Here is a 24,244-nt window from a genome sequence, read left to right on the forward strand (position 1 = left end):
GCCGAGCTTACTTGTTTTTTTTTTTGTTTTTTGTTTTTTTTTTTAGTTTTTCGAGACAGGGTTTCTCTGTGGCTTTGGAGCCTGTCCTGGAACTAGCTCTTGTAGACCAGGCTGGTCTCGAACTCACAGAGATCCGCCTGCCTCTGCCTCCCGAGTGCTGGGATTAAAGGCGTGCGCCACCACCGTCCGGCTCCCGAGCTTACTTGTTAAGCTCTAGGCCAGCGAGAGGTCTCAAAGGACAGGCTGGATAGCGCCCAGGGAACCACAACTGAGGTTGTCCTGTGACACACAAACAGGAGTTTGTGAGTTCAATATTTTTTCAAGTATTATCTGTGTCAATGGTTAAACTGACTCCAGGAAGCCTAAAACAACACGGCAGACACAGACTTACAATAGAAACTTCTACAGGGTTGTGAAAACGCCACGGCTGGGGGGTTCAGGCGGGCCGGCAAGGGTTTTTCAGAGCTGTGTCAGGAGCCTAGTTTTATGAGTCAGGATTGGCTAAAGTGAGGAGGGGGTGGAGATGACAACACGGGAATAGACTTCTCTTCCTGTGAACTTTGGCTTGGGACACAAGCTGGACACAGTTATACAACATTACACAGATGCGATGGGTTCTGAGCTCGACAATTAGGGCATGCGGTTGAAAGATGTAAGAAATGGGGTAGAGGGGGCTGGAGAGATGGCCCAGTGGTTAAGAGCATTGCCTGCTCTTCCAAAGGTCCTGAGTTCAATTCCCAGCAACCACATGGTGGCTCACAACCATCTGTAATGGGGTTTGGTGCCCTCTTCTGGCCTGCAGACATACATACATGTATACAGAATATTGTATACATAATAAATAAATTAAAAAAAAAAGAAAAGAAACAGGGTAGATGGTAATCTCAGTGAGCTGCTGCTTATGAACCCTTGATCAAAAATAGTGTGTGAGCCAGGCGGTGGTGGCGCACACCTTTAATCCCGGCAATCAGGAACCAGAGGCAGGCAGATCTCTGTGAGTTTGAGACCAGCCTGGTCTACAAGAGTTAGTTCCAGGACAAGACTCCAAAGCAACACAGAGAAACCCTGTCTCAACACACACATACACACACATATATACACACAGACATACACACACACATACATATACACATTGTGTGTGTTACTTTTTTTTTTTTTTTTGATTTTTGAGACAGGTTTCTCGGTGTAACAGTCCTACTTGTCCTGGAACTCCCTCTGCAGACCAGGCTGCCCTCAAACTCGCTGAGATCCACCTGCCTCTGCCTCCTGAGTGCTGGGACTAAAGATGTGCGCCGGCACAGTTCAGCTGTGTGTTGCTTTTTAAAAATAGTGTTGTCCTCTACATATGTGCTGTCATCTAACACCTCCAACACCCCCTTCCATACAGATACACCGCCGCACACATGAAGAACACTAAATATTAACATTTTTTAAAGGAGGAGGAGAAAAAATAGGGTCAGCAAGATGGCGCTTGTCAAAAAGCCTATGACCTAAGTTTGATCCTTAGGACCTACACAAGACGAGGACCAGGACTGGGCAAGATGGCCCAGAGGTTGACCTTCCAGAGGGCCTGAGTTCAATTCCCAGCAACCGCTCGGTGGTTCACAACCATCTGTAATGAGATCTGCTGCCCTCTTCTGGTCATGCAGGCATATATGCAGGTGGAACACTGTATTTTAATTTAATAATAAAATTTAAAAACAAAAGGGATCAGGAGTCAGAGGCAGGCGGATTTCTGTGAGTTTGAGGCGGAAGACACTCTCCTAGCATATGCAAGGCTCTGGGTTCAATCCCCAGCACCGTGCACAAACACAGCAACTGCATAAATCGGATGCTGCTTGTCTACAACCCCAGCACTTGCGCAGTGGAAGCAGGACAGCCAGAAAGTAAAGGTTATCCTTTGACTAGAGTCTCAGGACAATGTAGAAAACACGAGATCCTGTCCTGTGTGCGCGCGTGTGTGGTCCCAGGGATTAAACCTGGGCCTTAGGCAACCACTCTACCACTAACCCATACACCAAGGATCTCTTCTGCTTTTTATTTTAAGGTAGGGTTTCACAAAGTTGCCCAAACAGACCTTGACTTGAAATTCTCCTTCCTCGGCCTCTCAAGCAGCTGGGATTACAGCCCTCTGCCATTGGCACAATTTAGAAAAAAGGCTCTGTTTTCCTTGTATTTTGCTTTGTATAACTATGTAAAATACCTTCGGATTCAGATGAATTTCCTAACCGATCTTGGATAAGTTCTGTGTCTTTGTAGGATTTAATTTCTCCATTTTTAAGACAGCTAATACTGACATCTGCTTGGCACACAATTAGCTTGTTTTGATTGTTACACACGTGCACGCACACGTGTATGTGGTAGGAGAAAAGTGTTGGAGCACGGCCAGTTCCATTTAAGAATAGGATATTTCTGTTTTGTTTTTCACTTTCCACTGTTAATTATTTAAAGATTTAGAATAACGGGTTTAAAACTTTGTGTGGAGTCAGGGGTTCCCTTGAGAATCCTGAAAGTACAGACTTTCTCTCCCTCTCTCGAGGAAAAGTATATATGCACACACAGAAGGTTCCTAGAACTTCCTAGTTCAGTCACGCCTACACCGTAAGAATCACAGAGCATCAAGAACAATGGCAATGGGTTTTTGATCCTACTGCATGTACTGGCTTTGTGGGAGCCTATGCAGTTTGGATGCTCACCTTACTAGACCTGGATGGAGGTGGGTGGTCCTCGGACTTCCCACAGGGTAGGGAACCCTGATTGCTCTTCGGACTGATGAGGGAGGGGGACTTGATTGGGGGAGGAGGAGGGAAATGGGAGGCGTTGGCGGGGAGGAGGCAGAAATCTTTAATAAAAAAAAAAAAAAAGAATCACCAAACATGCTGTCTTCCCTGACTGCATGCCCAAATCCACAGGCGCAATGCTGCATGCAGTGACATCACCAGGGATTTGGTCAGTGAGCCAGTCAGGGATCTGCTGGCTGATAGCCACTTACAGCAATGCAGCAAAGACTCCAGGTAACACAAAAGGCCTAACCCTGCAGCATTTATAATCTCTTTCTTTCTCTCTCTCTCCTCTCTCTCTCTCTCTCTCTCTCTCTCTCTCTCTCTCTCTCTCTCTCTGGTTTTGGTTTTGTGAGACAGGGTTTGTCTGTGAAATAGTCCTGGCTGCCCTGGAACTAGCTCTTGTAGACCAGGCTGGCCTCAAACTCACAGAGATCCGCCTGCCTCTGCCTCCTGAATGCTAAGATTAAAGGTGTGCACCACCACCACCCGGCTTCCCTCTATTTTCTTGCAGTACATACAACAAACCCAGGAAGGCAGAGATGCGTGACTCAGTGTGAGCAAATCAAGAGCTTTCAGAAATAGTAGGGATATGACGCATTGAAGAAAGCAGGACTCGTTCCTAATGAAACCTCCAAAGTGCAGCTGCAGAGATCAAGTGTCTACCCAGGATTTCGGTGGATATCAGAAGTTATGACCACCAGTATCCATAATGTCACTTCCCTGGAGCATCCTGTTCACCTGTTTGGCAATCGATTCCATAGAATGATTGGTTTACAAATTGGTTTACAACAAGTGCTCTTAATCACTGGGCCATCTCACTAAACCTTGATTTTTCTTTTTTTTTTTTTTTTTAAGAGACAGGGTTTCTCTGTAGCTTTGGAGCCTGTCCTGGAACTAGCTCTTATAGACCAGGCTGGCCTCGAACTCCCAGAGATCCACCTGCCTCTGCCTCCCGAGTGCTGGGATTAAAGGCATGCACCACCACTGCCCAGCTTCAATTTTATTTTATTTTATTTATTTATTTTTGATTTTTGAGACAGGGTTTCTCCGTAGCTTTTTGGTTCCTGGAACTAGCTCTTGTAGACCAGGCTGGCCTCGAACTCACAGACATCTGCCTGCCTCTGCCTCCCGAGTGCTGGGATTAAAGGCGTGCACCACCACCGCCCGGCTTCAATTTTATTTTTATGTGTATGTATTTTTGTCTATTTGTTTGTCTGTCATCACATGTATGCCTCTCCAGTTATTAAAGGCGATCACCTTTAACAATATGACCACCAGCTGGGTGGTGGTGGCACACGCCTTTAATCCCAACACTTGGGAGGCAGAGGTAGATGGTTCTCTGTGAGTTCGAGGCCAGCCTTGTTTACAGCGTGAGTTCCAAGATAGCCAAGGCTACAAAGAGAAATCGTATCTCATGAAAGGAAGGAAGGAAGGAGAGAAAGAAAAGAAAAGAAAAGCCTTTCCAATGTGTGACCCCGGTGGGTAATGAACAGCATTCTAACCCACCCCACTGCTGTCCAGCTCTGGGACCCAGAGGCGGGACAGATAGATGATTTCCAATTACAACACCGCAAGATTTTTGTCACACTCATGAGACAAAAGCAGCGAAGGTGGTTGTTAATTGTGGGAACACTCCGTGACACTTGAGACAGAGCCTTTCACAGCCCAGGGGGCTTAAGCTTGCACAGCTGAGATGACTTTGGACTTCCGATCCTCTTGACACTACTGCTCCAGTCCCGAGATACGGGTGCGGCTCCCACACAGTTTTATACTGAGAACGAACCCCAGGCCTCATACACGCTAGACAGGCACTCTGGCAAGTGAGTCTCATCCCTAGACATATTTTTCTTTTTTTTTTTATTTTTTATTTATTTTATTTATTATGTATACAATATTCTGTCTGTGTGTATGCCTGCAGGCCAGAAGAGGGCACCAGACCTCATTACAGATGGTTGTGAGCCACCATGTGGTTGCTGGGAATTGAACTCAGGACCTTTGGAAGAGCAAGCAATGCTCTTAACCTTCTGAGCCATCTCTCCAGCCCCTCTTTTTTTTCTTTTTTGGTTTTCTGAGACACGGTTTCTTTGTGTAGCCCTGGCTGTCCTGGAACCCACTCTGTGGACCAGGTTGGCTTCGAACTCACAGATATCCACCTGCCTCTCAGTCATTTGTTTTGTTTGTTTTTTGTTTGTTTGTTTTGTTGTTGTTTTTTTTTTTTTTTTTTTGATTTTTCGAGACAGGGTTTCTCTGTAGCTTTTGGTTCCTGTCCTGGAACTACCTCTTGTAGACCAGGCTGGCCTCGAACTCACAGAGATCCACCTGCCTCTGCCTCCCGAGTGCTGGGATTAAAGGCGTGCGCCACCACCGCCCGGCCTTTTTTTTTTTTTTTTAAATAGAATCTTCAGCTTGTCTTATCCAAGGAGACCACTGGCTAAATGTAACTTGCTGAAGAGCTATCTGAAAAATGCAAATTTTATGACAGAGAGACCAGAGTCCAGTAATGGTGGGCTCTAGGAAGGAGAGGAGGATATTGGGATAAGGGTCACTGGAGACCATCAGGAAGCTAGGGAGGGCAACAAAAGTGGAGAAATGGTGCCGAAATGAGAAAAGCAACACGGGCTCCTGCAGGCTAGCTGGAGCTTTGTCGGGGCCCTGCTTGGAGTGAGACCCAAGGACCACCACCACCAGTACGTGGGTCACCTAGGGGCTTGTGAGAATCATGGACCCACTCGCTCAACTGCAGAGACCACGGAGGTAGGACCTGTAGTTCAGGTCACTCCCCAGTGACTGGTCTGCACGTTGAAGCTGAAAAGCACAGGTCTGGGCTCAGATGGACTGCTGCACGATCTTTGAAAAAAGAGCGAGGAAGAAAGCTGGAGCAACAGGAAGCGCTCCACTCCGTGCTGGATATGGTCGCCATGGGGACGGCCCAGCTGTGCCTGCAGCCCAGCTGCTCCAATTATGTTTATCTCTTTAGCGGCAGGCTGGGGACAGTCAGAGAGATTTGCATGAGGAGGCCTGCAGTACTGGGCTCCTGGGCACAGGTACCCGCCTGCTATCTAATTAAGCTATCTTGGTAAATCATCTCCAGAATGGCAGTTATTATTTTAGGTAACAACATAAAGAGAATGATAATGAAAAGTAACACCCTGGGTGGGAATTTTTACTTTGTTCCAGCAGTTGGCAAGTAAAACACCTTGGGCTTTTCCTCTACAGGCCGCGTTTGGATACATCTTCACAAGTCACGTAACCTCAAAGCCCGCGCGCACTGTGCTGTCTAGTTGTGTTTGTGGCTTCGTTCTGCCACTGTGTGGGTGGGGCCCACCCCTCCGGCCCTCTCCCACCCCACCCCTCCCGCCCCCTCCCACCCCTTTCCATTCCTCTGAGTACTTTATGAATTATCTATGACTTGCAGTGGGGGAGGGTACGGCGTCCAGATATGACGTGACATCCCCAGCAGGAAAAGCTAAGCTGAACTGCGGGTCACTTTTGGGTGAGAAGGCAGTTTCTCATGGTTAACCTCACACGAGGCATTTACATGACAGTGTTTTCCCATCTTTCCCTATCGGCTCTGCACACGTGGGTTCGCCTTAAGTAAAATGTTTATCCTGCGGGCGCCCTCTGCCCAGCTGTGGCGTCCAGGCCTTCCCGCTCTGCCGCAGGCATGAGGTTCCTGACAGGTCTGATCTCCAGGGACTGCCAGGTCCCTGGTGTCACCATGTTTTCTGACTGTGCATCCTCCCGTCCTTCGCAGCTTCAATCCTTATGAAATAGCCTTTGTCTAGGGCCTGAGCTAAGGGCTCAGTGACATTCATGGACCTGTCTTGCACTCTGACCTCCAGCCCTTTCATCTGACAAAGGCCCATCTGTGGGCCAATCCCCCTTCTCTGTCCTGACGTCTAAAAGAAGCAGGAGAATATTCACAGAAGACCTGACTGAGGCTACACAAATACGGGGTCCCAGTCTTCAGTAGCTGGTTTCCCTGAGTTCTCTCATAACCATTTTACTCGGTAAGCCAGTTTTCCTTTTGATTAAAACCTAACTTCACTGGTACCCATGCCTCTTGGAGATGCCCTGGCTCCCCTTCCCTGCCTCTTCCATTTCTCATGCAGGCTGTTGAGGACAGACAGACCCGTTAGGCTATCAGCAGAACAAACAAAGCAGAAATTCGGGGAGGAGGCCCAGGGCTCTGCTTTCAAGTCAGCTTAGTTGAGAGCCACTCACAGGCCCCCACTTTCTGACTCTTCACTTCCTGTCTTCCCTCCACATCACAAACCAGCTTCTGCCCCACCATGCTGTTCTGTGGGGCTAGCAGGGACACCCTTTTTCCCTCTGCTCTCTACCTGGCCATCTTCCCGGTACCTTTGCACGGATCTTTCTGATACCTAAAATCTTAGTGGTGGTTTCCTTGGGCCCTCTTGAGTTTGGGTTTCACATCGCTGCTCTCCTCAGTTTGTTTCTTCTTGGGACCGCACAAGGTTTGCTCTACAAAGTGCACGTGAGCCAGGCGATGGTGGCACACGCCTTTAATCCCAGCACTCGGGAGGCAGAGGCAGGCGGATCTCTGTGAGTTCGAGACCAACCTGGTCTACAAGAGCTAGTTCCAGGTCAGGCTCCAAAGCCACAGAGAAACCCTGTCTCGAAAAACCAAAAAAAAAAAAAAAAAAAAGAGTGCACGTGCAAATAGTGTCTCCAAGCCTCCTTTCTCCCTAACAGCACACTCATCTGCTTAGTAGTCATGACGGGACTTGCTCACAGCTTCCAAGGCTAAAATGCATCAGGCTTTTAGCCGCTCGCAAAGGTTGCCCTCTGCACTGTAAACCCCGCCCCCTCACCACTGTTTAATATCTTTGTTTCTGCTGCCCAGGGGCCACTGGAGAAACAGTCTCAGAGGTCATTCCTCAGGACCCACCCACCTTGGTTTTTGAGACAGGGTCTCTCCCTGGCCTGGAACTTACAGATTTGGAGAGGATGGCTGGCCCGAGAGCGCCAGGGATCCTCTTGTCTCTACCTCTTTGTCAGATCTGGGATTATAGGCATGTTCTAAGACACTTAGCTTTTTTTTATATGGGTTCTGGAGCTGGAACTCAAGTCTGCAAGCACCCACTGAGCTGTGTTTCCCTGCTCCAGCCTCCTGATTTTATCTCCTAAATATCTCTATGACTACTCAAGCTACGTCAGATTCTCCCCATTCCTGGGAGCTTCTCCATGGCTTCTCTAGTGTTCTACTCTCTCTCTAGGTATGGTCAAGCTTCACATAGTGTGGAAGTCATTAGACTCTGTAAGGATGTTGCTCTGGGAACTCGCTCAAGTCAGCCTCTAATGCATTATTCAAAGCCCCATTAACCTTCAGCCTCTTTGGGATAGAAGAGCCCTAAGAAGCTCTATGCACCCTCGTTGGACCTGCAGGAGGGGGAAGGTATGAGTGATAATCAGATCTCTAAGGGCAGTGATCAGAACGCTGGCAAATGACTTCCACTATGACAGATTCACTTGACGTGAGCCCACAGTTCACAGGGATTCCACGGAGCCTGGCCGAGTGCTCACTCCTGAGCTATCTTCCTGCTAAATCTCCAGCAGGCAGGCTCATGTTTGCCATTCTTGTAGCAGTGGGTGATGTGTTTCCTAGCAGGGAACACAAGCAGCTCAGGGAGGCTCGCAAGCAGCTCAGGGAAGCTCGCAAAGCTGCTCTCGGAATCACTTGGTGGAAAGGTCCTCAGAAATGTGTCCCTTGGGAAGCATCAGTGCCATCAGGAGAGTCTGGGGAGCCTGCAGCAATCCCCTTGCATGCTGTTTAGGCAGGACCTCTTCTAGAACAAGCAGCTTAATGCCACAGACCTAATCTTTTAGTGCTACTTCTTCCTTCCTTCCTTCCTTCCTTCCTTCCTTCCTTCCTTCCTTCGTGTGTGTGATGCATGTGTACAAGTGTGGACACGTGTGCCACAGTGAGCATGAGGAATTCAGAGGATAACTTTCAAGAGTCAAGTCTCTCCTTCTACCAGGGCTTGAACTCAGGTCATCAGGCTTAGCAATGAGTGTCTTTGCCCATCTTCCTAGCCACCTTTATTTATTTATTTTAGATACAGACTTTTGCAATGTATCTGGAGCTGCCCTTGAACTCATTATATATCAAACTTGCGGCAATCCTCCTGCCTTAGCCTCCAGAGTGCTGGGGTTATAGATGTGTACTACCAAGCCTGGCTTTAGTGCCAGTTTCACCTGTACTTTATTTATTTTTTTTAAATATTTATTTATTATGTATATAGTGTTCTGTCTACATGTATGCCTGCTGGGCAGGAGAGAGTGCCAAGTCTTATTACCGATGGTTGTGAGTGACCATGTGGTTGCTGGGAATTGAGCTCAGGACCTCTGGAAGAGCAAGCAGTGCTCTTAACCACTGAGCCAACTCTCCAGCCTGTGTACTTTATTTTTTTATTTTGTGTGTGGTTTTTTTTGTTTGTTTGTTTTGTTTTGTTTTTGCCTGCTTGCATGTCTGTGAACCATATCTGTGCAGTGTCTTCAGGGGCCAGAAAGGGGCAATCGATCCCCTAGGACTGGAATTACTGCTGGTTGTTAGCTGGGGATCGAACCTGAGTCCTCGGGAAGAACAGGCAGAACTCTTAGCCTCTGAACCATCTCCCTAGCATCTCCTGTACTTCTTTAACTACAACCTTTCTTCACTGCGGACAGAACCTGTGCCGTGGGCACTACTGTATGCTCCCAGTGTAGGCAGAGCTTACCCAGTATTACCCTGCCAGGACTGACACAGTGCCTGGCACACAGTCAATACTGGAGAAAGAAACTGGGAAGAGAAGGAGCGAGAGGCAGACATGGAACTGGAGGGGCTTGCCTTTGGACCCGCAGCCCTGACACATGATTGTTTCTATTTGCAGTGTGTTTGCTGGCTCCATCCTTTGTGTCCGAGGGTCCAGGCCTGAATCCTGACATGAGCCGATGAGCATCAGCTCAAGCAGAAACAGAAGCCGGCTGTTTCAAGCCCTTCACTGCGGTTGCTTCTCTGGGGACATGGCTTTGCTTGGTGTGCACCTCCCTCCTTTAGCTCACCTTCCGGTTCCCTTCAGAAGTGCAGCTGTGATGAACTGGGCAAAGGGAAACAAAACACCCAACCCTGCCTGAAATTCCTCAGCAGGAAAGCCCTACCACCAGTGGCACACAACTACCCAACAAGGCAGCCATAGACTGTTATTACCGAGAGAGCAGAAAGGTAAGAAAAGCCCTGTGCAGACCCAGATGGCTTGGCCAGCTCACGCGAGATCTGCCACAGGCTCTCAGGAGCTTCCGGATCCCTTCAGTTCTTTCCTCAGATTTCTAGACACATCTTGGCTAACACGTGGTCTTTGGGGCAGAGCTTTAGACCTGGGACAGGATGTCAGAGTTCAACTCAGATTTTCCATATTTGGTTCATAAAGACCAGAATTCTCTTGGCTGACTTGAGGGCATGGCTCATGGGGCTAGAACCTGGTTTTCTGAATCCCAGTTCTCACACCATACTGCATAAAACACTGTTTACAACACTGCAAGGATTGGGGTGTAGTGGCGCACGCCTTTAATTCCAGCACTTGGGAGGCAGAGGCAGGGAGATCTCTGTGAGTGCAAGGTCAGCCTGGTCTATATAGTGAGTACACACACCTTTGATCCCAGCACTCAGGAGGCAGAAGAAGGAAGATCTCTCTCAGTTTGAAGCCACCTGGATCTATAATAGTGAGGGCTGCATAGTGAGCCCCTATATTAAATGTGTGTGTGTGTATTGATTCTAACATTTTATGTATTTTGTATGTGCCTTTCCGTATTCGTGCACACATGTGAGTGCACATGTGCACACGTGCCACGGCCTACATGTGGAGGTCAGAGGACAATTGTGAGAGCCGGCTTTCTGCCTTCACCACGTGAAAGCCAGGGATTGGCCTCAGGTGGCGGCGTCTTTTACCTGCGGCACCATCTCACCAGCCCTACGTCAGTTTTCCAGCTTCAAACCAGACATCAAGCCCTTCTTTGGTTTTACAACTATCCTGGCAGATAGATGTCTGTGGAACATCCTCGGCTGCGGACGGACAGAGAGAAGGGTTTGGATAGTAAGAAACTCTCCAGGGGGCCAGGCATTACCAAAACCATGTATAGGAAACAAAGTTGCTCTGGAGAAGATCAGGAAGGACAGGCAAGAAGAAAATGAGGACCTTGAAGGGTGAGAGGGGGTCTGTGAGGCAAAGTGAGTATTTACAGGCCCCGAAGGACGGGGGTGGGGGATGTTCAGAGACCTGCAAGGTGTGAGCGAGGCATGGCGAGAGCATCCTGGGAAGCAGCCAGTGTCTGGCTGGGTAGTAATGTAAAAAAGGTGTGTGGGGGGGTGGTTTTTGTTTTGAGATGAAGTGTCATGTAGCCCAGGCTAACCTCAGACTTCCTATGTAGTCAAGTGTGACCTAGAACTTATAATGACCCTACCTACATCTCCCGAGTGCTAGGATGAGAGGCGTGTACCATTATACCCAGTTTACACAGTGCTGGGGAAGAACTCAGAACTTTCACACATGCTAGCCAAGTAATCTGCCAACTGAGCTACAGGCCCAGGCCCTACAAAGGTATTTCAAAGAAGGAATTAGCGAAGACTTGTATTTTAGGTGCATTTAGGAACTAGATAGAGAAAAAAATATTTAAGGTTTTATTTTCAGTTAGAAAGTAATCATCTAGATTCATTTGTCCATTCATTTATTGATCAAAATTTATTTGCCCATAATGTAAGGCAGGAACTGATTAAATCGAGGGAGAAGTCACCTAAACCAGGAGAACAGTGATGAAGATGGAGCTGTAGAACTAACGTGAAAGACTAAAGGAACAGACTGGAGGCACACCAGGAGCCAAGAATCAGCAGGGCCCGATGGCTAGGGACATGGGGGAGGCAGGAAGGAAAGAGAAACATCTCTGTGGATGATGGAAATAAATACCTCAGGCATTATTTTAGGTGTATATGGAGACTTGAGGAAATTTCTGTGAGAAGCTCTAGAAAGATTAAAGCCCACGTGCCGGCACTCGAACATCAGTCGTCACCCGCAGCAGCTTGGGAAATAAGAGGCAACCTTGGAACATCTTATTTCTTTGGAGGATAAACAGAGCCACACTAGAGAAGTAATTAGATCATAGACGGGATTGTAGGTTGAACTGAGAGAGGTTGAAAGAAAAGAGAATCGTCTTGCTGGGCCTCCCTGGACAGCCTTGTGGTAAGCCTTTCCGACCAGAACTCTAATTTGATCAAAATGGGGCTGCTATCATGTGATTTTACAAAGAGTTTTCAAAAACACAGGGCAGCAAGAACAGCAGGTAAATGCATATGGGGTGGGGGACTGAGGAAAACTTTTTAAAAATAAGAGTTATATTTTTTTCAAGGAAAGGAATTTTAAACATTTTTTAAAACTAATGTTACTGTAAGAAGCGGATGAGTGGGCTAGAGCATCCCTTTCTGGTTTCTTATTCCTTATACACTACTACAGATACAGCACAGCACAAACAAACACAGTTGTACACGGTGACGTCTTGGCTGGGTAGCTTGCCTCCTAGTCCCTCCATTCTGGGCAAGGGTAGAATTTAGGGTTACAAGTCTGGGCGTGAATTCATCGCTGGGTCTGACTCTCTTGTGCTACCTGAGTAGGGCCCCAGCTTTCTCTTGCTGTTGGAGGACGGGGCACTAGAATCAGGCCCTGAAGTCAACCTGCTAACAAGATTCCGACGATACTGGAGTCAGGGAGGTGGCTCAGTAGTCAAAGTGCTTGCTAGACAAGCAGGAGGACCCAGGTTTGGACCCTCAGGCTCATGTACATGCTGGGCAGAGGAGGTGGCTTCTCTGTGAGCCTTGGAAGGAGGAGCTAGAAGTGCCTCTGAGAAAGCTGGCTAGGGAGACTGGCCTAATCTGTGAGCTCTGGCTTTGACTGAGCAATTGTGCCTCAAAGAATAAGGTAGAAGAGAGATTGAGGAAGATTCCAGGCACCCATTTAAGGCTTCCTCAAGAACACGTACACACACACACACAGACACCAATACACACATCACACACACATAAACATGGAAAAAGAAAACGGGAGTTCTCTATATTCCTGACATTGTTATACTATCTGCCCTTTCTGTAAATGACCTCTAGGAGTTTCATTTCGGGGCTCAATTTGACTCCAATACAGGAAGGAAGCACACTCACTCAAAGGGACCCAAGATACGTGATGAAAGCAGGCTCCCAACGTCGTACTGAGAGTAAATGTTTCATGAGCAGCAAGGGTTTGGGGCTGGTTTAAGTAGCTAGAAACGATCGCTCTGGAGAAACAAAGCTCACTGCCAACATGCGATTGATCGCAGCTGAAGGCTCAGCTGCAAACCTGAGCCCTGGGTTCACAGGGAGCTCTCAGCCTCACAGAGGCCTTCCACAAGGGCAGCCTGCCAAGGTACAAGAGAGGTCCTAGTGACCCCAGAAGTGCCAAAAATGTCATCCCGAGGAGTAGCTTTGGCAGCTAGGCAATGGATTTTATACAAAATATTTGTCTTATTTAATGTATGTTCTTTTCCTTCTTTTGTCTTATTTTCTTTCGACATTGGGTCTAGGTTTCCCTTGGTTGATCTTGAACTCTTGGGTGCAAGTAATTCTCCTGCCTCAGCCTCCCAAGAAGTTGGAACTCCAGAGTACACCACTCCACCTGGCTTTTTGTTTGTTTTCAGGTGGAAAGGCAAAGATGGAGCCTTTGAACTGAACAATGAACCAGAAGGGATATTGCTTGGTTGTGCTATAAACCTCCGGGCTGGTAAGAAGGAATTTCTATGGAGAGAGCAAGGTGATGTGCCCATTGGATTGGGCCCCTGTGAAGGCTGCACATGCCCCTACTGTGCAGAGACTTGGGAAGAAGAACCGCCTCTTCAAAGGACAAAGGAGAAAACGGAGAAGCCAGACCCCATAGGCTGTTGTCTTCTATTCTTCACTGGACCAAAGGGCTGAAGACATTTTTTTATGTCCCCTATAATTACCCGAGGGAGTGAAATAGCCCAAGTGTAAAATGTCCCACAGGTGCCTGGGGTAAAGATGGGAGCTTGACATCTAACGGGAGCCATTTCATCTGTTGCCCTGTGCACCAGCCCCTCTGTATCCAAGGGCAGTCAGTAAAGAAGCAGGAGACAAGCAAGTGGAGGACAGGACTTGGCTCCACCCTGAACACACAGGGGAACCAGCATAGCCAGCCACAATGCTGCAGTTACAGTAAAATACACCTACAGTAAAATACAGCTACTGTCTCAGGTGTAAGTTTTCCCATCACCTGAAAAGCTTTTTACTATGTCTAACCAGAGTGAAAGATACCCCAACTTTAGATCTGCATCACCCTCAGCATCTCCCTAATTAAAACAGCTTAGATTACAGGTCAGAAGTTCAAACGTAAATGTGAGTATAAAGTATTAGCCACAAAAGGGGAAGGTCTGTGGTGGGAACTGCCTCGGAAACACTGCACGTTAGACAGGACCCTACAGAACCCACCAAGAGTCAGCCTGAGGTTGAGCAATTGAAACTGTTGAAACTGTAGACATAATTAGAGGCTGCAGAGATGGCTCCAGGCTAAGAGAACTTGCTCCCAGCACCAACATCAGGCAACTCCAACCACCTGTGACTCTAGCTCCAGGGGATCTAACATACTTTTTTGGCCTCTGAGAGCACATATGCGTACACACACACACACACACACTTAAAAGTCTTTTTTAAAAAAGGAAATTATAACTAAACACCTAGGACAAACCCACAAAATTCAAGAATGCATATGATCAGATAAAAACTTGGTTAAAATGTTGCTTTAGCATCTCCCCAATGCCTAGTCCACTTAGACTCTTCTGCAGGAGCCACTTTTATGCTTGGTTATCAGCTAAAAGGTTTTTGGTGCTTGGCTTATTTCCTCTATAATGATAGAAATAGAGATCTCCCTAGATGTGGTGGTTTGAAAGAAAATGGCCCCCAAAGGGAGTGGCACTATTAGGAGGTGTGGCCTTGGCAGAGGTGTGGTCTTGTTGGAAGTGTCACTGTGGAGGCAGGCTTTGAGGTATCATATATGCTCAAGCCACACCCAGTGTCTCAGTTCACTTCCTGTTGCCAGGGAATCAAGAGGTAGAATTCTTAGCTCCTTCTCCAGCACCATGTCTGCCTGCATGCTGCCATGTGCCACCATGAAGATAATGGACTTTTTCTCTGAACTGTAAGCCACTCAATTAAACGTTTTCCTTTGTAAGAATTGCTATGGTCATGGTGTCTCTTCACAGCAACAGAAACCCTAACTAGGACACATACATTCAAATTTTTCTTGGGCTGGAGACATGACTCGGCCATTAGAGCACCAGCTGCTCCTCCAGAGGATCAGGATTTGGTTTCTAGCATCCAAATGGTAGCTCACAACCATTTATACCAGGGGATCTGATACCCTCTTCTGGCTTCTATGGGCACTTCATGCAAATAGTGCACAAACACACAGGCAAAACACCCATACGTAAAATATTTAAAAATTGAAAAAAAGAAAGCTCAATGATGTGGCCATATTTGTTTGGCTCCTGGTGAGTGATCCTCTGTTGTATCACAGCAAAGTGGAGAAATGGAAGGGAAATGTCACATGTGCAAGAGGCCACACACATGAGGTGGTCCCCCTTTGGACAGCCCATTTCCATGAGAACTTACCCTGAGACTGGCATAAATTCCTTCTAAGTGTAATGTACCATGGTCTTGTACTAGGCCCCACCTCTTAAATCCTGCCACCCGGTAACCAAGCTTCCAACATATGAGTCTTCAGGGGACACAAATCACATCCAAACAAGTTCTTTAAACTTGTGCATGGTTTCTACGTCTGTTAAATAAGAAACTATTAAGAGAATCTACCTTCCGGTGGTTACAGTGTGGGTTATCCATAGTTTCCTATGAAAGACTATTTCTGTCATAAACTTTCACTTCAACTTACAGGTTGATCAAACAACACTACAAACTCTAGTTACTGCACATCAATCCCCCCCAGGTCTCAATGGATTATGGCCTTTCAACAAGTTTCTTAGGACACGATGAAAGGAAGTGGTCCAGGCCACTTCTAGCTGAATGATGTGAATATATCTCACTATCATTGATTAATAAAGAAGTTGATTTGGCAAATAGCCAGGCAGAATATAGCTAGGTGGGGAATCCAAACAGAGAGGGGAAAGAAGGCAGAGTCAGAGAGACACCACCAGCCACCGGGGAAGCAAGTTGTGAGGTAACAAGCCATGAGCCTATGGTAAAATATAGAATAATAGAAATGGGTTAATTTAAGATGTAAAAGCCAGTTAGTAATAAGCCTGAGCTAACAGACCAAACAGTTTGTAATTAATATTAAGCGTTGGAGTGGATATTGGGAACTGGTGGGTGGGAGAGAAACCTCCAGTTACAATGGAATACCTAGAAATTTCAAGCTAGACTCAGGTGTACCTGTGAGTCTGCTCTGGTTGGATTTTCCTTGAGCTCCTTCAGGGTGAATCCAGGGCTTGACATTACACTGAGCTCAGTGTAAATCTGACACGACCCATCTAACTTCTCCAGGCCACATAGTCCTGGTGCAATCTTGGTGCTTCCAGAACACAGCATTTCCCTGGGGCTGGTCCTGATGCTTCAAGTTCTATTCAGGACGCCCGGCTTCATCCACCTATCCTCCCCATCTAACAGACTTCTGCTTGTCCTTGCAGTTCCATTTAACCTCATTTCCTTTACTTGAGAACCTCCAGGCTGTGCTTTCTCTCTGTACCAACTCTCCTGGTCCTAGTTCTCTCTCTCTCTCTCTCTCTCTCTCTCTCTCTCTCTTTCTCTCTCTCTCTCCATATGTGTGTGCCATCCTGACGTTGTCCGGATTCATGGACTAATTGTTTTGCTGCCTCTTCTTTTAGATGGCTAACTAACTCCTGGAATGCCTTGCAATACAGGGGATGTGGGGCATTTCTAGATGATGGAATGATGGGTGGGCCCTCTGGGCTGGTTTAGAATTAAGTCATCTGCTATGGAGCCTTGGTTAAAAGCCATGGAGACTGGAGAGGTGGCTTAGCTGTTAAGAGCACTTACTACTCTTTATTTATTTATTTATTTATTTTTTATTTTTTGGTTTTTCGAGACAGGGTTTCTCTGTAGCTTTGGAGCCTGTCCTGGAACTCCCTTTGTAGACCAGACTGGCCTCGAACTCACAGAGATCCGCCTGCCTCTGCCTCCCGAAGGTGTGCGCCACCACCGGCAAGCACTTACTACTCTTACAAAGGACCCCGGTTCAGTTCCCAGCATCCACATGGTGGCTCACAATCCAGTGCCCTCTTCTGATCTCCTCAGGCACCAGGCACACACATGGTGCACAAACACAGATACAGGCAAACACAGGTACACATAAACAAATCTATAAAAGTCAGAGGAAGTCCAGGGCTCCTACAGATCTGTTCTTGATAGAAACTGGGCGAGGCAAATGAATTTTTCTACCTCTGAGATACAAAGCAACAGTGGTTAGCACCGCTTTTGGAGAAACTAACTTCCAAAAGAATGATACGGCTTTTGCTTGAATGTCACGTAGAACAGTGGCAGCATCTAGGACTGATGAGCAAATGGGCAGATGGAAGAGAACCATGGATTTCTCACGAGTTCTGCTGGTGTCCTAATAGATCTCAAGAGTGTGGAACAGTGGTTGCATCTTCACAGACCAGTTACTGATGTAGCTTACAATGTCTGTCTCCTTGGTACAAAGAAAAGTGAGATTGGCTGTGATAATCTGCTCTCACGGTTCTTTACAAAGTGAACTAGTGAGTTAGCGCGCCGGCACAAGAACCTCTCGCCATGCCTGACAACCTGAGTTCAATCCCCAGGACTGACATGGTGGAAGGACAAACCTGAAAATTACCCTCTGACCTCCACACTCCCACCATGGCACCCATGCACCCCTCCACACACTCCACAATAAGTAAATAAAACATAATAAAAAATGTTCTTCATTTTGAAATTAAAGATTTCCCACTTCTGTGGTATTAAGATTCTTTTTTTCTTGGTTTGGGGATGTAGCTCAGTAGGAGATTATGTTGGCTGAGTTTGCATGAGGTCTTTGGATTCAATTCTCAGAATACACACACACACACAATCTTATATGAAAGAATAGTGATTATAAACAGTAGCTAGGTATTTTCTTGTTTTGAGAAATGTATTTATCTCTGTTCATTATTATTCAAATTAGGTTTTTTAAAAAAATTTTTTCATTAAGATACAGTTGGTCCTTACATCTATAAACACCACAATTGTGGATTGATCTGTCCTGGACATTTTGTACCGACTTCTCTTTTAATTCTTCTTAAACAGCACAGTACAACAGCTGTTCACACAGCACCTGAAATACACTAGGAATATGCCACATAATCTAGAGATGATGTTCACAACCAGGAAGGGAGGCTGGGCACGCTGATAGACACCTGGTCCCAGAATCCAGGAAGCTGATGCAGGAGGATTGTGAATTCAAGGCCAGTGTGAGTGACAAAGTGAGTTCCAGCCCAGCCAGGACTACGATGTAATATTCTATCTCAAACCGAACAAATAAAAACAAGATATAAGGGAGGATGTAGGTATGTATTTGCAAACACTATGCCATTTTATATAAGGGATCTAAGCAGATGAGGATTTTAATATCCACAGACGGTTCCAGAACAGAGCCCCATGGTCACACATAAACAACTGCTTAACATATACATTCCCAATTCATTTTTTTTGGGGGGGAGGGTGTTTTAAGACAGGGCTTCTCTGTGTAGTCCTGGCTGTTCTGCAACTCTGTAGACCAGGCTGGCCTCAAACTCAGAGATCCACCTACCTCTGCCTCCCGAGTGCTGGAATTAAAGGCATGTGCCACCACCACCTGTCTTCTAATTTTCTTAAAAATATTTTTATCTTATTGTTACTTATGTACGTGGGTTGGGGTAAGTGCACATGAGTGTGGGTGCTAGTGGAGGCCAGAGGTTTTGAATTACCTGGAGCTGGTATTTTAGCAGTTGTGAGCCACCCAGTGTGGGTGCTGGGAATTGAACTCTAGTCCTCTGGAATAACATATCTCCAGCCCATCCCCTCTCTTTTTTGAGATACTGTCTTGAAGTAGGCCAAGCTTATTAAACTTCCTATTTTCTGCCTATATGTAAAAGAGGAAATGGAAACCTGTGCAGTTAAATGTTAGAACATTACTCAAACACGAATGGCCTTTATCCTGAGTAAGAACAAGCGAGAGCTGGGTGTGGTGGTGTGTACGCCTGTGATCCCGGATGCCAGCACTCAGTTCCAGGCCAGTCCATTACACAATGAAGCAAGACTAGGACAGGGCTCCTGCTGCCAGAGCTTGAAACTCTTAGCTCTTTTTCACCAAGTTCTGAATGCTAACAAGGTGTAGACCCTCACCCTAAAGGCATTTGCGGTGCAGAACTGAGGCGAAGGAGCCTTTTCTGTATTTCACTACACTCCAGGTTAGGCTCCACTGTGCTCTGCCTTACATCATGGCACACTTCAGATGCCAGGTGTGCACCCTCGTGATTTTCATTAGATTAAAACTCAATGGCATGGTATAAGATGATTCATAAATGCATACAGGTAAACACGTTATTTCATTTATAAGCTTACCTTCTCCCTTATCGGTCACAGGCAGAAGCCACTACTATAATGTTGTAATGCAATAATTCTGCATCTAGGGCAAGATGGGCCTGCTTATTCCTGCTCATCTGTTGAGTCACATAAATATCAGGAGACGACACATGTTAGTGAGACAGACAGAAAAGCCTTCAAATCCAGCTCAGCAACCAGGAAAATATTCAAAGCTGAGGTAATGAAATTTTTAGTCCATTTATTTCAACTTCTCATTATTATTCTAATAAAAAAAACTTGGGGACTATTTAACTCAAGTTTGAGAGAAAAATAGGGCAGGCAAGCTGTAACTTTCTTCAGCTGCCAAGAAGAGGGAGACGGAGAAGAGGGTTAGAGAAAGCCATATCCTTCTCCATGGAGGCTAGCACAGCTGCATGGTGTACAGCTGCATGGCGCACAGCTGCATAGCACAGCTGCACGGCGCAGAGCTGCATGGCGCAGAGCTGCATGGTGCACAGCTGCATAGCGCACAGCTGCATGGCACACAGCTGCATGGCAGCACATGGGGCTTTAGGAAAAGTGTGAGAATATACCCAGAGTGCCAGAGAAATCATGTATAGGCTTTGACCAGTATCTGGGAAGACAGAAAGGGAGACAGACAGACAGATAGACAGACAGACAGACTCCTAGCTGGCCTGCAACACAGAGATCTATCTGCCTCTGCTTTCTGAGAGCTGAGATCAAATGTGTGTGCCCCATATATCATTTCCAATTAATTTTATAGCCACTACATTTATGAAAGTTTCTAATTCCTGCTGTTAATGCTGTTCAGTGGGTAGGCCCAGATACTTACCTTTTTCTTTGTAAAGTAATTTAGCTTTATTATTGTTTATGTGTGTATGACATGTGTACAGGTGAACTTGTACCATGGCCTGTGTGTGAAGGGCAGAGAATAACTTTGTGGAATCAGATCTCTCCTTCTATGTTTATATGAGTTCCCTCAGCTCAAGCCTGCACAGTAAATACCTTTACCCGCCAAGCCACCTCACTGGCCTCTCCCCTCCCTGTAACGGGGTTGAACATGAACAGTTCCCATAAGTTCATATGTTGAAGCCTTGATTCCCAGTCAGTGGAACTGGTTACGAAGGATTAGGAGCTGTGGCCTTGTTGGAGGAGGTGTGTCACAGGGGTGGGCTTTGAGGTTCCAAAAGCCCACGCCAGATCCAATCTCTCTCTCTCTCTCTGGATGTTATTTTGTTTGTGTTCTGACATATAAAGTTTGCTTGGAGTCAGAGGGCAGAGCTAGCCACTAGTTAACCATAGAGGTTTGGAGGACCGTAGAAAGAGGACAGGAAGTAGTAAGGCAGGGCTGAAACAGGACTCTGCCCTTCTGGATGGAGGAACGGAAGAGGTAGGAAGTCACTGGTGGCTGCTCCACTGCTACTCTGATCCTTCAGGATTTTATCCTGACATCTGGTTCCTGATTCTTATTGATAAGATTAATGAGATTTATGATTCATATATGTGTATGTGTGTGGACACCTGTTCTGGGTATAAGCTCTCAGCTACTGCTCTGGCATCATGTCTACCTGCTGCCACACTCCTCACCACCCCATCATGGTGATCATGGATTAACCCTCTGAAACTGTAAGCAAGTTCCCAATTAAATGCTTTCTTTTTTTTAAAGTGATTTGCCTTTTCCTTAATATATTTTGGTTATAATTCTTAATATATAATTCATAATATATTTATATATTATATATTTTATACACAATATATAAAATATATTATATAATTATATATTGTATATTTATATATTATTTTATATAATTATACATTACTTTATATATAATTATAAATTATATATTTATACATTAATATATCATTCATAATATATTTTGGCTATAATTCTTTCATATTTTGGATCAGTCTGTGGTTATCATTGCATTTTTGTTTTAAGACTTATTTGTTTATTATGTACACAGTGTTCTGTCTGCATGTATACCTGCAGGACAGAAAAGGGCACTAGATCTCATTACAGGTGGTTGTGAGTCATCATGTGGAAATTGAACTTCCAACCTCTAGAAGAGCAGCCAGTGCTCCTAACCTCTGAGCCATCTCTCCAGCCCTAAATGCTTTCTTTTATAGCCTTGGTCATGGTGCCTCCTCATAGCAACAGAATGGTAACTAAGACAGCCTGGACCATACCCAGTACTCTGTAAAAACTTTAAATTTGCAGCAGTAAACACAAACCCACTGTGTTAAAGAGACCAAACACTAAAACAAACCCTTTCCTAGTATAAGACAGGTGCTGGGTAAAAATGAAGTCATTGCTCATATAATTTTTTTCACTTTGAATTTTTGAGGTAATTTCAGATTTACAGAACTGTGGGTAAAAGCAGGACATCTGTGCTACCCCTTCCACCCGCTTCCCTCAGTGTTGCCGTCTGGTATGAGTACGATGCACACATCCAGATACAAAGTCTGACATCAGTACTCTAGTTAACTCTGCCAGCACTTCTGCTGCGGCTCACCTAGTAACACACGGTAACGGTTCACACGGTAACGGTTCACACGGTAACGGTTCACACGGTAACGACCTTCCTCTGGTTGTGAACTGTGGTCTAAATGACATCATAGTTGACAGTCACTGACCTGTAGGAATCAGCGTTTCATCCACGGGCAAATACGCCTCTGCTGCGATGGTGACTTCGTGGTCATATATGTCTGGGGAGCCCTGGGAAGGGGGAGAGAGAGAGAAATGTACTGCCTGGGTCTTTTGGGGGAGAGTGGGGGTTGAGACAGGGTGTGTCTGTGTAGTCCGGGAACTTGCTATGTAGACCAGGCTGACCTCGAACTCACAGAGATCCACCTGCCTCTGCCTCCCGAGTGCTGGGATTAAAAGTGTTAGATACCGTATCTGGCTACAGGGTTTTATTTTAGGTATTCACTTTTTAATGTCTGCAAAAATGTCTACAAGTGGGGCTAGAGAGATGACTCAGTGGTTAAGAGCACTGACTCTTCCAAAGGACGGACCCAGGTTCAAGTCCCAGCACCCACTGGCAGCTCATGGCTGTCTGTAACTCCTGTTCCAGGGGATCTGACACACTCACACAGATAGCTATGTGGGCAAAACACCAATGAACATAAAATACAAATAAATTATTAAAATGTCTACCAGCATTGACAGTTAACTGATGATCATGACTAATAAGATCACTTAAGGGTAGGTAGAAGAAGCCACCATATAGTCACTGGAAGTTTGGAAGAAACTATCAGATGTGATTGCAGGGTGGGCAAGGTGGCTCAATGTATAAAGGCACTTGTTGCCAGCCCTGTCCCCACAGGGTAGAGAAGATAATCAACTCCTATAAGTTGTCCTTGGACCTCCGTAAATAATTCACAGTAAGCATGTGTGTATATGTGCATGCATAAATACAATTTCCAAAAAAAAAATGGCCCTAGCATGCAACTCTCTGACATATAAGATAAAAAGAAGGGGGTGGGGCTGACCTATAACACCCAAGTCTTGGATAGCCAGGGACCACTTTCAGGTTTGCCAGAGAAGGTCACCTGTCACTCTTCTCTGGCTTAGCTCCTACCCACAGGACATATTCCCTGTCACGCAACAGAAGTCAGAACCACAGCCCCTGCTTCTGAGAATAAGTTGTCTGGGGGAGAGACAAAGGATGGTCTAGGAAGCCCAGGCAGAGGTCAGAAGTCCCAGGGTTCACTCAGTTCTGCCTCTCGCTCGGTGTCCCCAGGGAAGTTGCAAAGTCTTCTGGAAAATTATTTGTTTTAGGAGAAAGCAGGGATACACTTTTCCCAGGGCCCTTATGAAGTACAGGTTAGTTAGGGGATATGCTGCTTGCAGATTGGAAGTCATTTTTATTCATATGAAAACATTTAAGAGCCGGGCGGTGGTGGCGCACGCCTTTAATCCCAGCACTTGGGAGGCAGAGGCAGGTGGATCTCTGTGAGTTCGAGACCAGCCTGGTCTACAAGAGCTAGTTCCAGGACAGGCTCCAAAACCACAGAGAAACCCTGTCTCGAAAAAAAAAAAAAAAAAGAAAACATTTAAGCACTGTTTCTTATTTTCAGTATCTTAAAGCCACACCACAGAAAATGGGGAAGAGGGAAGGGGGGCTTCCGCCTCACAGCTGCTCAGAAATCAACTGAAGTGAGTTTCTTAGCCAGGGGTGCTTTTTGCCCTCAGAGGGACATCTGCAATGTCTGGACATGTAGAGCTGCTGCCTTCTAAATCAGAAGGGGTCAAGGACACTGCCAAACATCCTAACTGCAGAGTAGCCCCCACTGCCACCGAGAATTGCCTCACCCAAAATGTCAGTGCCAGTTTTGAGAAACCCTGGTGAAGCTGCACAGAAGCCAGACTCCAGGGAGGAGTAGGAGCTGGGTGAACACTGATCTTTTTTGTTTTCCAAGACAGGGTTTCTCTGTGTAGCCCTGGCTGTCCTGGAACTTGCTTTGTAGACCACACTGGCCTCGAACTCAGAGGGATTCACCTGCCCTTGCCTCTCTAGTGCTGGGATTAAAGGCGTGCGCCACCACCGCCCAGCTTGGACATTGGTCTTTATAGTTAGAAAGACTCAAGCTGCATGATCAAACGAGTCATTCTGAGAAGAGGTCAAAGTTTAGACACGTCAGTCCATGTCTAAACACAGCAGGAATGGGCTCATTACACGGCCTGGAGGCTCTGCTCTGTATTAGCGTGGGAGGTTGGACTGAAGCCTGGGTGGCCCTTGGTCAGGAGCAGTGGCTATCTAGAGAGCAGCAGAGTCCTTCCCTCTGCACAGGAGTCTTGAAAGACACAACCCTGCTACCA

The 24,244-nt window shown here is 46.3% G+C and overlaps 1 protein-coding gene across 1 annotated transcript in view; it reads right to left on the reverse strand.

The window, feature by feature from the left end:
- Galm (galactose mutarotase) overlaps positions 1-24,244 on the reverse strand; it is a 62,304-nt gene that overhangs the window by 17,692 nt on the left and 20,368 nt on the right. The window contains exon 4 of the mRNA XM_057775737.1: positions 22,057-22,138. Within this exon, the coding sequence (XP_057631720.1) occupies positions 22,057-22,138 (82 nt within the window). The remainder of the gene's footprint in view (positions 1-22,056; positions 22,139-24,244) is intronic.

This window comes from Chionomys nivalis, chromosome 1 (genome assembly GCF_950005125.1).
Source record: "Chionomys nivalis chromosome 1, mChiNiv1.1, whole genome shotgun sequence".
In the NCBI taxonomy this organism is placed as follows: domain Eukaryota; kingdom Metazoa; phylum Chordata; class Mammalia; order Rodentia; family Cricetidae; genus Chionomys; species Chionomys nivalis.